A 14,323-nucleotide genomic window follows, 5' to 3' on the forward strand; every position below is an offset into this window, starting at 1 on the left:
CTCAAGTCTTGAAAAATAATCTTTCAATCGACTTCCTGGTAGAACAGTGGAACTTAATTGATTGTGTAGACTGAAGGGGTTTTGAGTGTGTAAAAGAGAGAACTGATTAACTTGGATGCCGGTCATCCAAGATCTTTTGGATGCTGAGGACCTGGATGACAGGTTGGTCTCAGACAAACCTGATCTGCCTACTGATCAGCTGGTAAACCACACTACGCCAATATGCTCACTTTTTTCATGTTGTGGCTGGGTGACGGCCTGGGTGAGGGCCACGTGGTGTCCCTCACGCGCCTGTCACCTAAAAACATCTCATAATTTCACAGCCCCACCACACAATGCCAATATACCTTGTTTCAGGTGGGGCCAGTACAAAGTCACCCCGTGGTGTATGCTTCCTTTCTCTGCCATATTGCAAGTTGCGCGCAACAACAAAACCTTCATTACCTTTGTATAGATATGAGTTGCTTTACTGTTGGTCCCTTGAAACCACAGTGGCAACTGGATGGCATGTAGGCACTCAGCAATTGAGTCAAGCCAACATTGTTTCCTGTGACTGGCTTCCGATGAGGCATAGAACCCTTGAAAAGTGGTGATTGGGTTGTGGTCAATGTTGACAGATCCTACTGTTTTTCTCAATTTTTTTTGCAACCCAGAAGGGCTTGTGTTGTATTGGGAGGACGGCCATCATTGTGCTTGTCCTTACAATTGCGGTTCTTCTTTGTCCATCCAAGGGTGGTTGCAACCTTCTCATCATTCCGGGTTGAGCCATACTCAATACTTACCCCACAAAGCAGGTCTTCATGATTCCTTTTGAGGCTCTTGACAAAAGCATACAGCTGTACCAATCCTATCTGGATGGTACAGTTGCTTTCCCTGAAAAACGATTGGATTAGCATTGTCATTTAAAAACATAATGGGTAAAGAAAGATCAGACCCACACAATCATGTAATAAACCTGGTGCATGGATTCTTGGGCGTTTGTAGTGTCAGGGAGATATTCACATAAGCTGTTGTCTTCTTGCCACTGGTAACATCCACCTTAAAGTTTGTAAATTCTGCCTGTAGGTATCCTTGCCTGGAATGTCTTTATGCAACAAGAATTTGGTGAGCCGGACCCAATCATCCTGCAGATGTTAATTGGCCAGCGCAATCAGCAATGGCAATCACAATGGCAAGATATGAATCACTTACTTGCTGGTGCAGTGGAACAATCTTATGATTCTTTTGCAGCCTGGTTACCTGCTGGCAGAAGTGCTCCTGGCAGCCTGTTAACTTCCCCAGAACTTCCTTACAATTGGTACAATCAAAAACTTTCATATACGCTCTGATGAATCTGTTTTTCTGGGCAGCAGAAAAATCTACAAGTTGCCTAACAAGTGTGTTGTGTTCCGCTGGTAGAAGTTGAGCCTTTTTGATTTGCTTCATCAAAGTCTTGGAGTGGGAAAAGTAATGCTCTTTGGATAGCCCATGGATTTCCATCTATGCAACATTGAGTGGTACATTGAAGTCGTCATGAGATACCCATTGGCCAAAAAATTGTAAGTCACATTGGATAAGAGGCCACCACTGTAAACCCCACGGTCAATCTCACACATCAAAAGCTGGTCCACCATCCATTAAGTTTGGATTGTCATGTGGATATCCGTTATCATATAAGATGGCTTTATCATCCTCAGTCCCAGCCTGGAATTCAAAATATTTGAGCATTTTCAAAACAGTGAGAGAGAACCAGGCAGATCTTCACTCACTTTTCCCAATGGATCATCTCCAAAAGGAAACTGTCTACGACGCCTGGTATCTTCTTCTCTGGGATCACCCCAGCAGCTTGCGCCGGTAGTACACAGTACAGTGCAGGTTTCCCAACGCCAGACAAATCCTGGACAATGGTATGATTTTGTGCGTTCCGGCAGGGGCTTGACCAACCTGGAATGGTGAGGAAATTGAGGTGAGTCCTATGATCTCCAGAATGCCAAATGATGCCCCATCCTGAGGGGATGTGCTTGTTGTAGAACTTAAAGCTCAACAAGAGCTTAAAGAGCTTAAAGAGGGATAATCTACTAGTATAACTAACCAATAGAAGTTGCCTAAGAGCCCGTTCACTTAAGCGTGATTTCTTGAAATTGCTTTCAGGGACAGGGCTTTTCTACATGTAGAAAAGTCCTTTTTTAAAAAAGCGTTGAAAATCATGTTTTGTGAAAAAAGAGGGAAACGAGAGAAAAGAGAGATTGAAAAGCGTTTGGTTTGTTGACCATCGAAAATCGATTTTCGACTTGTTGGCCATCGAAAATCGATTTTCGACTTGGGTCATCTCGATTGTTCTCAACTTTCTCTGATTCTACATCTCATTCTCAAACTCATTGATTTTGGCTTTGATTTCGAGTTCAAGTTCAATGGGACTACTTCGACTTTGTCGCCGCTGCCATCTGATTGTGGCATATTGAGTGGTTGAGTCAAGTGGTTGAGTCGAGTGAGCGAAGATTTGGGAAGAATAGGGAAGAATAGGGAAGAATAGGGAAGCCAAGCGAAGATTAGAGAAGGGTAGAATTGACAATCCGTACGTTAGACGGGGACTTGTCCAAATTTGGACAAATGGTAAGTTAAAGAGGAAATCACATAAATGCGATTTTCAAGGGGAAAAATGCGCTAATAGCGAATTCTTGGAATGTTCCAGAAAATCGCTTTTTATGAGCATTTTCTGAATTTTAAAATGCTTGTATTTAAAAAATCAAACACATTCTGAGAAATCACATTTCTTGACATTCAAGAAAGCGATTTCACACAAAAAAGAGCTTAAGTGAACGCGCTCTAAGACTGCCTCTTTGAAAGAACCAACATGGGGATTTGTTGAATTATTTAGGATAAGGCACCAGAGAGATTGTTTATCAATACTTAGTTCAAGTATTATTCCCGTGTATTTTTAGAATAAAAGAAATCTCAACACTGCTATAGTGTTATTCCAATCTGAGCACAACAAAACAAACTTTTTGATTACTAGCAAGCAACAATCAATTAGATTGTTATTCCAAAGAAGACTTGTAGTCTTATCACGTGTAAAGAAATTTCTCCATTGATATAAAGGGGCTATTTAGTGAACTTAGTACTGCTAAAGTAATTTAATAATGATTAAAGACACTTTAACAAAAGTATAAGATGAGTAAAAAGGGGAACAAAGACACATAAAATCCCTCACAATAGTATATAACACTCCAACAATTCCCAACAATGGTCAACAGCCTCCAAAACCCTCCAAAACGGCCAAAAAACCAACAAAAATCCTCAATGTAACCATATGATGTCATTATTATTATTGTTTGTAATGATCTGAGGTGTGAATTTGATCAATTGGTGTTAAAAAATGATGAACAGATCTTCTTATGATGAATACAGGTGATTTTTTCTCAATATTCATAGCTGAAATCCATTTTTGGAATTACAAATTTTTTGTCAAGTTGTTCAATTCTGGATTACTATGGCTCATTTTATAGCCCTCGTGATACTGACCATTTATCAACCCCATATGACCTATTTCTGATGTGTGATGAATAAGTTATTTAGTTGTAGAGATTGAGAAAATAAGCTTTTGTCATGTAAATGTTGCATTACAGGTGTATGTATACGCCAAATTCGAAATTCACTCCATTTTCTTTGTTTCCTTATAACTTCTTCACTACTCCTCCTTTACTAGTGGTTTAAGGGTGCACATTTTGAAACAGATGATTCTGCGTCGAATGACCTATCACACACCCAATTCTGATAAGTTTTGACATATGTAATCAACTGAAAACCTCCAATTTTGATGAAATTTGACCATTTTCACGTCTAATAATGATTTCTCTTCTATCAAAAGATCACCCTACATCATTCCAATCATCCATATAACTCTAAAATCATTCTGAAAAACTCTTGGCGCAATCAATCCTTCAATGACATCACTACACAGGAATTAATACCATAGTACCCTTTTTTGAAATACCCTCTTTCTTGAATAATTTCACGCCTCCCTTATCAATCTCTGTGATCAAAGTTGCTGATGACTAATGTTATACTTCTCTTTCATAATAAAACCTTCCTGAACCAATAACCTTCATAATAATAACTTGAAAACCATTTTCCAATTCCTCATACCCATATTTTCAAGTTTTCCTTCAACTTTGCTGATGTTGTCCTTCTTCTTTCATTCTTTTCATAACAGTTTTCATCCTTTTCAAAAAAGTTTCCATTCTTTAAGACCCAAACTAAATTTTCTTCTTCATCCAATCCTTCCTTACTAATTCTCTTGATTTAATTTTCACTCTTATACTATTTTTATAGATCTTTTCAAATTTTTCTTTTCTCTTAAATGTTCTTATCAAATGATGTAATAAATATATAATTAAAAAGATAATGAGTTGATGATTATAAATCAAATATGAGACCCTTGATGACTAACAAGCTCAATAATAACTTTGACTTTGACCAAAAATACAAATTTCTAAATAATTTTTAATTTTCTTGCTTAAGTAGAGATCCTACTCACCACATTGTCCAAATGGTAGATCATGTCTTCACATGCAACATGCCCAACCGATTTGGAGCAGTAGGCTCCTGGGCATATTTTAGGTCTGTCGAGGGAGTAGCAAGGATAAAACTCATAAACAGTGAGTTGTTCATATACTAGAATAAATATGGATACTCATTACATGTTTCTAAAATTTTATTCTGAATTAAGGGCGGTGAAGTATGGGGTAGAAGGGTCATTCAATTGGTTCACGTCTGTTGGGTGGGAAAGGATGGTCTGTGGCTTTAGCCCAGACCCAGCGGTTTGCAAATTCCCAGGTGGCGTTGCAGAAATGGATACTGCAAACACATGAGATGACGACGATGCCCATATAATTCACGAGATAATGGGATATTTATTCAGTATATCTGAGGTGCAATACATATTGCGCACCAAGCCAATGCTAATCCCAGAAATCTGAAGTAAATGCCCACCCTTGTACCCCCATGAGCCATTGGGTTCACTCTTGTCGGCAGGTGGAGCTTCAGAGCCAAGCCGGTCCGACAGGTTGCCATTAGATAAAACCAACATACGGTCATCAGGCTCTTCTCGCGATAGCTACAGTGGCACCGAGCTGATAGGGTCCGGTAATCACCCGGCATACCCTGAGCGGCTGGATCGGAGGTCATAACGCATACGGTCCAGTGATAGCCAGTAGTTGGTTCATGGGGGGATCATCCCTACATGAGAACTTCGCGTGACGTCAAGCTAGAGTCATGACTTTTATGGTGTCAGATGATACATAATTGTCCTCACACTGATTTCTCTTTTTCTGTACATAATAGAGCTTAAACGTCAAATTTGGGGCACATCCTGGCACATCGCATCTTGTGATCCATCCGGCTCACCAAACCGGTGTTAAGCTAACCAAACCGGCCTGAGTTAACAACCGCGGAGCTGATCTTCAACTTGGTCTTTTAGCTTGCTGATCCTTTTAGCCACACATGGTCATGAATGAATCGAGGATGTAGATCAGAATTGGGCAAGTTATTAGCGGTGCTCTCAACATAAGGAGCAACTGGATCGTTCGTAATGTATAGAAAAACTCCGATAGCCGCTCTCTTCGATTCTGGGATCCCGATCCTCCAATTTCAACTCTATACTTGGGTTCGTTAGGTCCGCATCCTTCACGCAATCATACGACTGTTGGCATGGATCGCAAGCAGCTCCAAATTTTTCGGATGTATAAAGACGGCGCCTTCGTATGATGAAGGTTTGTAATCACACCCATATAACTTTTTCTCATCACTCATAGGACTCTCAAACATCATACAAACAGATTTCAACTTTGACAACTTGATTCAAGGGAAAACAAACATGGCCCAGACGGACCCAGCGTTTGCCCCAGCTTCGACTCGAGCAAAGCTCGTCGGTATTTGCATGGCAGTCTTTGCAGCGTTTGGAGGGTAAGTTTTGATTCATGGTTATTAATCAAGACAACTTGCTGACAACGCATTCTTTGTGCATCTTCACAGTATCTTATATGGATATGATACCGTATGTCCTCAAATAATCCAATGACAGCTGTCTAGGTACTCATTTTCAGCTTATGGCGCGGTTTATTCTAGGGTTATATCTCAGGAATAAAAGAAATGGAATATTGGTATGTGTTGATCGAGTTATATTCAAAAAATATCATTTATGTCACCGAGCACGAAAGAGAAATTGCCGCACACGAGTAAAACATCAACTGATGCCTTGTGCTCCTTCTAGGCTCCGGACATTTGGAGAACAAGATGAATCTGGAACCTATGTGGTCAGTGGATCTACAAGGTTTTGCCCCCCTGATCAATGAACGTTGAAGATTGACCCCTTGGATCGTTTTGAAACAGCTCTCAACGGCGAGTAATTCACTTGTTACCTCCATCCTGTCGGTTGGAACCTTTGCCGGAGCATTATTAGCTTCTCCCTTGGGAGACATCCGTACGACCTACTCTTCTGAATCTGATCATCATCTTGGAATTCTGACAAGTTTCCCCTTCTTCATTTTTCAGTTGGTCGACGATGGGGAGTCATCTTATCATGCGCAATTATCGGTGTGGGTGTCACGCTACAAGCTACTGCTAGCACTATCACCATTTTTGCTGTTGGAAGGGTCTTTTCTGGGATGGGCGTCGGATTGACATCTTGTTTAGTACCGATGTACCAATCCGAATGTGCCCCGTATGTCGTCATCCATCCTCTCTTATATCTGATCTTCAATCGCTATTCTGACGTGGTTATTGGTCATTATGATTCCAGAAAATGGATCCGAGGTGCCATCGTGGCTTGCTATGTATGTTATCCCAAGACAACCATAGACTTCACCATCTCGAGACTTACTGTCATACCCCACTCATATCTGCTTGGTCTGATTACGTTGTACAGCAATTGGCCATCACAATCGGATTGTTGATTGGTGCCTTGATGGTCAATGCTACAAAAGACCGACCGGACATGAGCTCGTTCCGGATCCCAATTGTTCTTCAAGTTGAGTCACCATTTTCTCTCCAAGTGACTTTGCCTGCGACCGAATCAAATAAAGTTGTGGTTGTGTATGAGGAGATACCTAATTAATCATCTCAATTTAACAACAGTCTGGTTGGACTACCATTCTCGCTGTTGGACTCTTCTGTCTTCCAGAATCCCCCAAATTCTTGATTCTGAAAGGAAAAGAAGAGCAAGCTAGAGCATCTCTAGCTCGATTGTTATCCCTCCCTATAGACTCACCACAAGTTTCGAGAGAGTATAACGAAGTGGCAGATTCATTGGTGATTGAACGAACAATGGCAACTGGAACTTATGCAGATTGTTTCAAATCGGGAAAAGGAAGGTATCGACTGAGAACATTGTCAGGAATGGCCATTCAAATGCTTCAGCAAGCCTCCGGGTATGTACATCTCCTCACCTGTTGGTATCTTGTCAGGAAAACGGAATTGAAAGACTCATTCTGTATTTTTTCTGATTAGGATCAACTTTATCATCTATTATGGAACTTCGTTAAGTCCGATTCCAATGTGATCATTCTTTTAGCCTTTAACTAATCACAAACATTGTCAACTTATAGGTTCTTCAAGAACAGTAACCTCAAGAATCCATTCATTATCACCATCATCATCACTAGCGTATGTTCATTTTTAATTTTCTCACGTTGGAATTGATGAAGAAATCGAAATTTTTACTAAACTCTCTGAAGGTTCCTTGCGCCATTTAGGTGAATGTGGCCATGACATTTCCAGGAATTTGGGCCGTAGATCGGATCGGTCGTAGAGGTCTACTCTTGTTGGGTGCAGTTGAGTCACGAGTTCATCTTCGATAGAATGCGATACATACTGACAGAATTGAATAGGTGGTGATGTTTGTGTGTGAATTGTTGATCGCCATCCTAGGAATAATCCTACCATCAACAGACTTATCTGGACAATATGCCCTCATCGCACTTGTGTGTATCTTCATTGGAGGATTTGCAGCTACTTGGGTCAGTCCCAAGATTATTTGCCTAGATCACTGTAACTCTAGTTCTTAATACAGTTCTTTTGTTACGTGAACTCTCGATATAGGGCCCTCTTGTGTGGTAAGCTCTTCTGCTACTTAAGTCATTTGATGATGATTTTGATGACTGATGGGTGATTTCTCATAACTCTGTTTGTCTTTTAGGGTTGTGACTAGTGAGATATTCCCATTGGCAATCAGAGCAAAAGCTATGTCTCTTTCGACAGCAGCCAGTTGGGCAATGTTAGCCAGTTTTTGCTATAGTGTTTCTTCCGTGCGCTACATAAACTGACGTTTTTATTGCGACTTTGTGTTGACTTCTTCAGAAACTTTGCCATTGGATATGCAACACCATTCATGGTCGACGATGGGCCAGGGAAGGCAGGCTTAGGTTCCCGAGTATTCTTTATCTGGTCAAGCTGCTGCCTTCTTGGTGTGGTCTTCACCTTTTTCTGGTGAGTAACGAAACTTTTCAATTCAACCATCAATTCTGTCAAACTGATGAAGATGCTCGCTCCTTCTTTTCTGACAAAAGTATTCCGGAAACGAAAGGCTTGTCACTCGAGCAGGTTGATGATGTTTATCAAAACAGTTCCATCATTGGTTCTGATCGCTACCGTCGACGGTTATTGGCTGCTGGAAGTGCAGTCATGAACAGTCAGGACACAGTGGTAGCGCCTGATTCTAACATGAAACAATCGGACAAAAGCAATTTGCCAAAGTAAAAGTAACCTTACCACGTCTATTCTCTTCTCCTTCAATCCACTTGAACTTTCAACAAGCTTTGATCGAAAAAAATTGTTCATGATTTTCATGTCTTATCATTCTGAGGCTACAGGATTGTAATTATTCTTTTTAGTACGGCTTTTTTGCTACTCTGTACCGGGTAATTGTCAAGTTAAAAATGTCATAAGAGCTCATGTGAATCTTTCTTTTCAAAAAAATGTTCCACTTTTTCTTGCATTTAATTTAACCAGATATCTTGACGATATTTTTTACTTTTCTTTTCACTGTGAATTTTGTTAAAGAATATTTTTATCCAAACAACAAGGAAATTGCGCCAATGTATGGTCTCGAATAAAATATAATCACGTCTAATTATTTCCTTGTGTGTAGGATGATGTGCACTTTGTATGATGTATCTATCATGGATGATACATCGAAAATTCTTGGAGTGCAATAAGATGCGAAAATAATAGCGGTGATGACATCACTTTTTGAAAAGAGTAAGTCATTAAACTCAACAAATTCATCCAATATTACGAGACTTGTAGAGATGAGTCCTGATGCTGTGAGTCTTGTACATTTCTCAAATGTGATCGGCATTTCCGATCATAGATCGCATTCAGAACGAACCTCTCAAGAAAAGCAGAAGAAGTTGACCAATAAAGTGACTTAAGACAGAGGTACCCGGGCTGTGGAAAGAATCAAATCTAATCACGCTGGGCAGACTCAGAGGATTCAGGGGATCACAAGACTAACATTGTACACACAAACGGGGCACAAACGGGGCTGCCGATAGTTGTAGGCAATGCTACGAAATAATTATATCGTGCCCTGTGCTTTCTTGTAGGGTCATATAAAAACTGCTGCATATTTGTCAGTGCCGAAAGAAAGTTCCCCCATCGGAGACTCCAGGGACAGAGCTTTCCAGGATTCAAATCAAGATCCATCCTTCCGCGTATCCATATACATGAATGATCACTGACCAAAAAACTCAAGAAATTCCAAGCTCAGAAGGTTTTCCTATTAAAACTCTCATGATGTGAAAACCATCACAATCCCAAGAACCTATCCTTGAGATTTACGCTCTCAGTGAACGATCAACTTTGATACTGGATTTCAATAACAACGAAAATTATGCTGATGATACAAATTAAAGGTATTGACGAAACAAAACTTTGCCCAATTATTAAAAGTATGCTCGAGTATTCTGCGGTCATCATATGACTTGATTGACCGGATCAACATCTTTGAAATTATCATTCCTAACTTCATCGGCGTCAGTTCCTTCTGATCTCTGTCCTTCTCCCGATAGGAGTTGTTGACGGTAGCGATTGGATCCGAGGATCGAAGAGTTTTGGTAAAGATCATCAACTTGTTCAAGTGACAATCCTTTCGTTTCCGGAATGCTATCAGGGGCAAGGTTGGGTTAAACACAGGACTGATATCAGTATTTAGAAAAGATTCTTCTCGAGAGATTCTGAGACGTACAAGAAAAAGGTGAAGACAAAACAGATGCCACAGAAAGCTCCCCATATCCAAAAGACATTTGACTTTAGTCCTGCCTTGCCGGGTCCGACGTCTACAAGATAGGGTGTCATATAACCAATCGCAAAGTTCCTGTGGTGCGAGCGAACATCAGTTTCCGTTCGATTGTAGAGAATGGAGTCAGGACTGAGCTCACAATGCCCAATTAGACGCTGTGGAGAGAGACATGGCTTTGGCCCTGATAGCCAAAGGATAGATCTCAGATGTGACAACCCTGTCAAAAAGATCGGACCAGAGTTATTGATATACTTTTCTCGGAGTAAAGAGGTATAAAGGGATTACCATGCGATTGGGCCCTGAAAAATGCCGAATATAAGAGGTAGAAGCCATCAGATCGGAGTTCAAAAACAGATTGATGGAGGATGAGAGATAGGCACTAACCCAAGTAGATGCGAAGCCTCCGATATATATACACACAAGAGCAATCAAAGCACGTTGGGCATCAAGATTACTTGTAGGTAAGGTGATCCCAAGGATGGGTACAATGAACTGGCAAATAGCCATCAAAGCCTGAAAGATAAACATAGAGCCTATGAGTACGCGCTGGGGGTTAATGAGGCAATGAGTGATGAAAGAACTCAAACGGCTCCGAATAAGAGGCAAGACCTCCTGCCAACCCTATCAACAGCCCAAATCCCGGGAACAGTCATAACTACATTGACCTAAAAACGGCAGGAAATCTGATCAGAAGGGGTTATTTATACACTTTGAGGTGAGCAAAAGCACTGACGACGTTGATAATGACCGTAATTGTGAACGGGTTCTTGATGTTGCTGTTCTTGAAGAATCTATATGATGAATCGATTCCAAATAATTTTCTGTGAGTTTCCGCTCGTCATTTTTCCAACTCATCTATACATATATATATATATATATATAGCTGTGGAAAAGACAGGAGGCAGAGAGAAAGTCCACTCAACGAGGTTCCGTAATAAATAATGAAGTTGATACTGTGAAGTTGGTTACAATAAATAAAACGATTGTATCAATATGGAGAGAATCTTCATGAGATCCGCAAAGATAAAGAAGACGGACCCAGTAAGCTGTTGAAGAGCTTGAACTGCCATCCCAGATAGCGTTCTAAGACGATATCTACCCTTACCAGATCTGAAACAATCGGCATAAGAGCCAGATCCTCGTGTACGTTCGATTTCTAATGAATCTACTACTTCGTCATATTCTCTTATAACTTGTTGAGAGTCGGCTGGTAAGGAGAGTAATCGACTCAAGGAAGCCTTGGCTTCTACTTCTCTGCCTTTCAGAATCAAGAACTTTGGAGACTCTGGTAGACAATAGAGTCCAAGGGCAAGGATAAATGCCCAGATGAACTGTTCAGAAGGAAGGTATTCAAGGGGTCAGCATGCCATGTATTCATGAGGTGGGTCGGGGAATCAAAGCATCACTCAACTTGAAGAGCAATTGGAATTTGATAACAGCTTGCATTTGGTCGATCTTTAGTTACGTTGACCACTATAGCCGCGATTAATAATCCTATGGTGATGGCCCATTGCTGTTGAAACACAAAAGTAACACTCAGAATAATTTGCACAGTAGAGCGATGAAGGGCACACTCACGTAAGCAGCTACCACCGCCCCCCGAATCCATTTACTGTAAAGAATCCATCGAAACCGTTCCAATCAGTCAGTATCACGAGGCTCAAGATAGGAACAAAGCTAAAGGGAGGAGACTTACGGGGCACATTCAGATTGATACATGGGCACTAAGCAAGAAGTTAAACCAACTCCCAATCCAGCGAAAACTCTACCAACCGCAAAAATCGGAATGGTAGTAGAAGCAGTTTGGAGCGCAACACCTATACAGAATATAGCGCATGAAGCGATTACGCCCCAACGTCTACCAACTATTCAACAAAGGTGATTAGCCAGGTTAATATTTTGATGTTGCCTTGAGAGAACATAGATCAAGAGAGGTACTCAACGTATATCACCAAAGGGATAGGCAAGTAATGCTCCCACAAAAGTACCTGCCGAGAGGATAGAGGTGACTAGGGAATCGTTCGCGGTACTAAGCTAGAATATTCATAGGATAGATTGTACTAGTGAGCATATTTTGACAGAATGTGGCAGTCGGGTCATGATGAAAGACTGACTATATATTCTCCTTTTGCATTCTTTTCTCCGAACGTTTCAAGCCTTGTGGTGATTGGCAGGTCGAAAAGGAAGCTTTAGTCCCTTCCATGCGATTGGGTGCCGGTGTGTACAAATGAATAGAGCGCTTTCAGTATTGGAGACTTACCAGTATGGCATTTCTTTGGTGCCTGAGATATAACCCTACATCGTTCCACAGTAGACACGCATCCCCAAAATGAGTTTAGTTGGAACTTGATAATCATTGGTCCGATGACGAAAAGGCTTTAACGCACCGTATCATATCCGTAGAGATAACTATGTATAGAATGAAATCGAATAAGAATAGATAAAAACTCAGAGCAAGAAAACAGATTTTCAATATATATATATAGACGAACCCTCCGAAGGCTGCGAAAAGTGCCATTGAGATCCCAACAAGTTTAGCTTTCGTAGAAGCTGGTGGTAGAACAGGTAAACCACCTGGACTTTTTCCAATGTCCATTCCTACCATGTTGTGCTTGTTATGTTGTGAAAGAGGATTTGTCCGAGTTTCTATGTAGTGATGATATGTGAGGGTTGAATTAAGGACTTGATCAACAAGTGATGTGGATGTGGGATGAGAGGAGGTGATATTGCTGGAGGACAAGGCAGTATTTATCTATTGGCTGTGTGCGATAAGTTAGATGGATCAACAACTTTTAGAAATGAAAAGTTGTAGAATGAGCGCGTGAGTGGTGGGATGTACCACTTCCGTGATAGAGAAAAAGATATGAATGGTCTTCGTTCCCAATATAGTAATAATCGTAAGGCGCATCGACCGGAACCGATGACAATCTTCTCCTTCCCTCCCTGGGCTTGTTCTACATACATACACACACTCTCAAATTGTTCTCTCCCGGTCGCCCACTCATATATTCGAGAAGACGAATCATCAGCTGACCGTCCCCGCCGTTTTCCATGGCAGCGAGGTGAAACGAGAGAGGCGAACGCTGGGAATGTGGCGGCTTGTATGTACAGTGGAATCCCATCATTGGGTTCACATACGTTCCATGACCAGGTTTGTACATATGTACAAGTCCACCCTTGGTCACGAGCATAAATCCTCATAAATAAATCCCAGTAGGGCCGTGAGTAGGATCTATGTAGGGCGGGCGCGGCATCGCCCAAACTCAAGGGGTCGCCGCGTCATGACCGATGGCTCCAAGAATCCACCGTGGAACATACTTTTAAGTTTTCATCCTCTATGCCTTACCAGTGGCAGGAGTCCGATGAAGGGAAGGACAACGGGTTGAACGAAGATTCTGAACTTGGATGCGGAGCCACAAGATCCCGATGTGCGACAGCCTTCAGGAGCTGCCCCCTCTAGATTCCCTTGACGATGACACTTCGTTGATGGACGCACCAGCTCGCCAACTATACATTGTATAAGCCTGCGAAGTTTTGCAGAACCTTACTCAGGCTGAGCTCCGGCCCCGGAGCTCCGTCGAGTATCCGACGGAGCATCCGTCGAGTCCTGTTTTCGGATGAGGCCTTGGAGCCATCCGGCGCCGGATACTCCGGCCGGTTCGGTAGTCGAACGTTGAGGTCAAAAAAGTCGATATCCGCCGGATATCCGGCGGATATTTGACATATTTGCAAGCGTGTATTGCCGTGTATTGAAAATTAAAATAGAAGAAAAAAACATTACAAAACCGTGTATTCAAAAATTTGTAGAAGAAAAAAACTACAAAACCGTGTATTTGAAAATTTGTAGAAGAAAAAACCAAGAGAAAGAAAAAGAGAAATACAAGACAAGTGATGAGAAGACTAATCTTCATCACTGTCAGTGATAGTAGTAATTTTTAAAGGCCCAAACAACTGGCACCAATCCTTCACACATAAAAGAGTCTCCACATGGAGACTCAAGAGGCTAGTCCGCTGAGGACTCAATATCCTTTTAGTTTTGTTAAATTG

At 41.4% G+C, this 14,323-nt stretch overlaps 2 protein-coding genes across 2 annotated transcripts; one reads left to right on the forward strand and one right to left on the reverse strand.

Annotated features, from left to right (window-relative positions):
- Positions 1–5,854: 5,854 nt before the first annotated feature.
- MELLADRAFT_40382 (uncharacterized protein) lies at positions 5,855–8,733 on the forward strand (the record flags this gene model as incomplete). The annotated part of the gene is made up of 17 exons (XM_007417421.1): positions 5,855–5,943; positions 6,013–6,034; positions 6,106–6,146; positions 6,251–6,293; positions 6,370–6,460; positions 6,532–6,700; positions 6,779–6,812; positions 6,905–7,006; positions 7,114–7,406; positions 7,486–7,515; positions 7,584–7,641; positions 7,731–7,808; positions 7,866–7,994; positions 8,077–8,090; positions 8,174–8,251; positions 8,335–8,463; positions 8,544–8,733. The coding sequence occupies 17 exons, from the start codon at positions 5,855–5,857 to the stop codon at positions 8,731–8,733; spliced, it is 1,590 nt and encodes a 529-aa protein (XP_007417483.1).
- A 1,217-nt stretch (positions 8,734–9,950) lies between these two features.
- On the reverse strand, positions 9,951–12,872 carry MELLADRAFT_40379 (uncharacterized protein; the record flags this gene model as incomplete). Its single annotated transcript, XM_007417420.1, has 17 exons — positions 9,951–10,140; positions 10,223–10,351; positions 10,416–10,493; positions 10,562–10,575; positions 10,661–10,789; positions 10,864–10,941; positions 11,010–11,067; positions 11,200–11,229; positions 11,315–11,607; positions 11,688–11,789; positions 11,855–11,888; positions 11,973–12,141; positions 12,220–12,310; positions 12,391–12,433; positions 12,537–12,571; positions 12,664–12,685; positions 12,769–12,872. The coding sequence occupies 17 exons, from the start codon at positions 12,870–12,872 to the stop codon at positions 9,951–9,953; spliced, it is 1,599 nt and encodes a 532-aa protein (XP_007417482.1).
- Positions 12,873–14,323: the final 1,451 nt, after the last annotated feature.

Source organism: Melampsora larici-populina (assembly GCF_000204055.1).
Source record: "Melampsora larici-populina 98AG31 unplaced genomic scaffold MELLAscaffold_73, whole genome shotgun sequence".
In the NCBI taxonomy this organism is placed as follows: domain Eukaryota; kingdom Fungi; phylum Basidiomycota; class Pucciniomycetes; order Pucciniales; family Melampsoraceae; genus Melampsora; species Melampsora laricis-populina.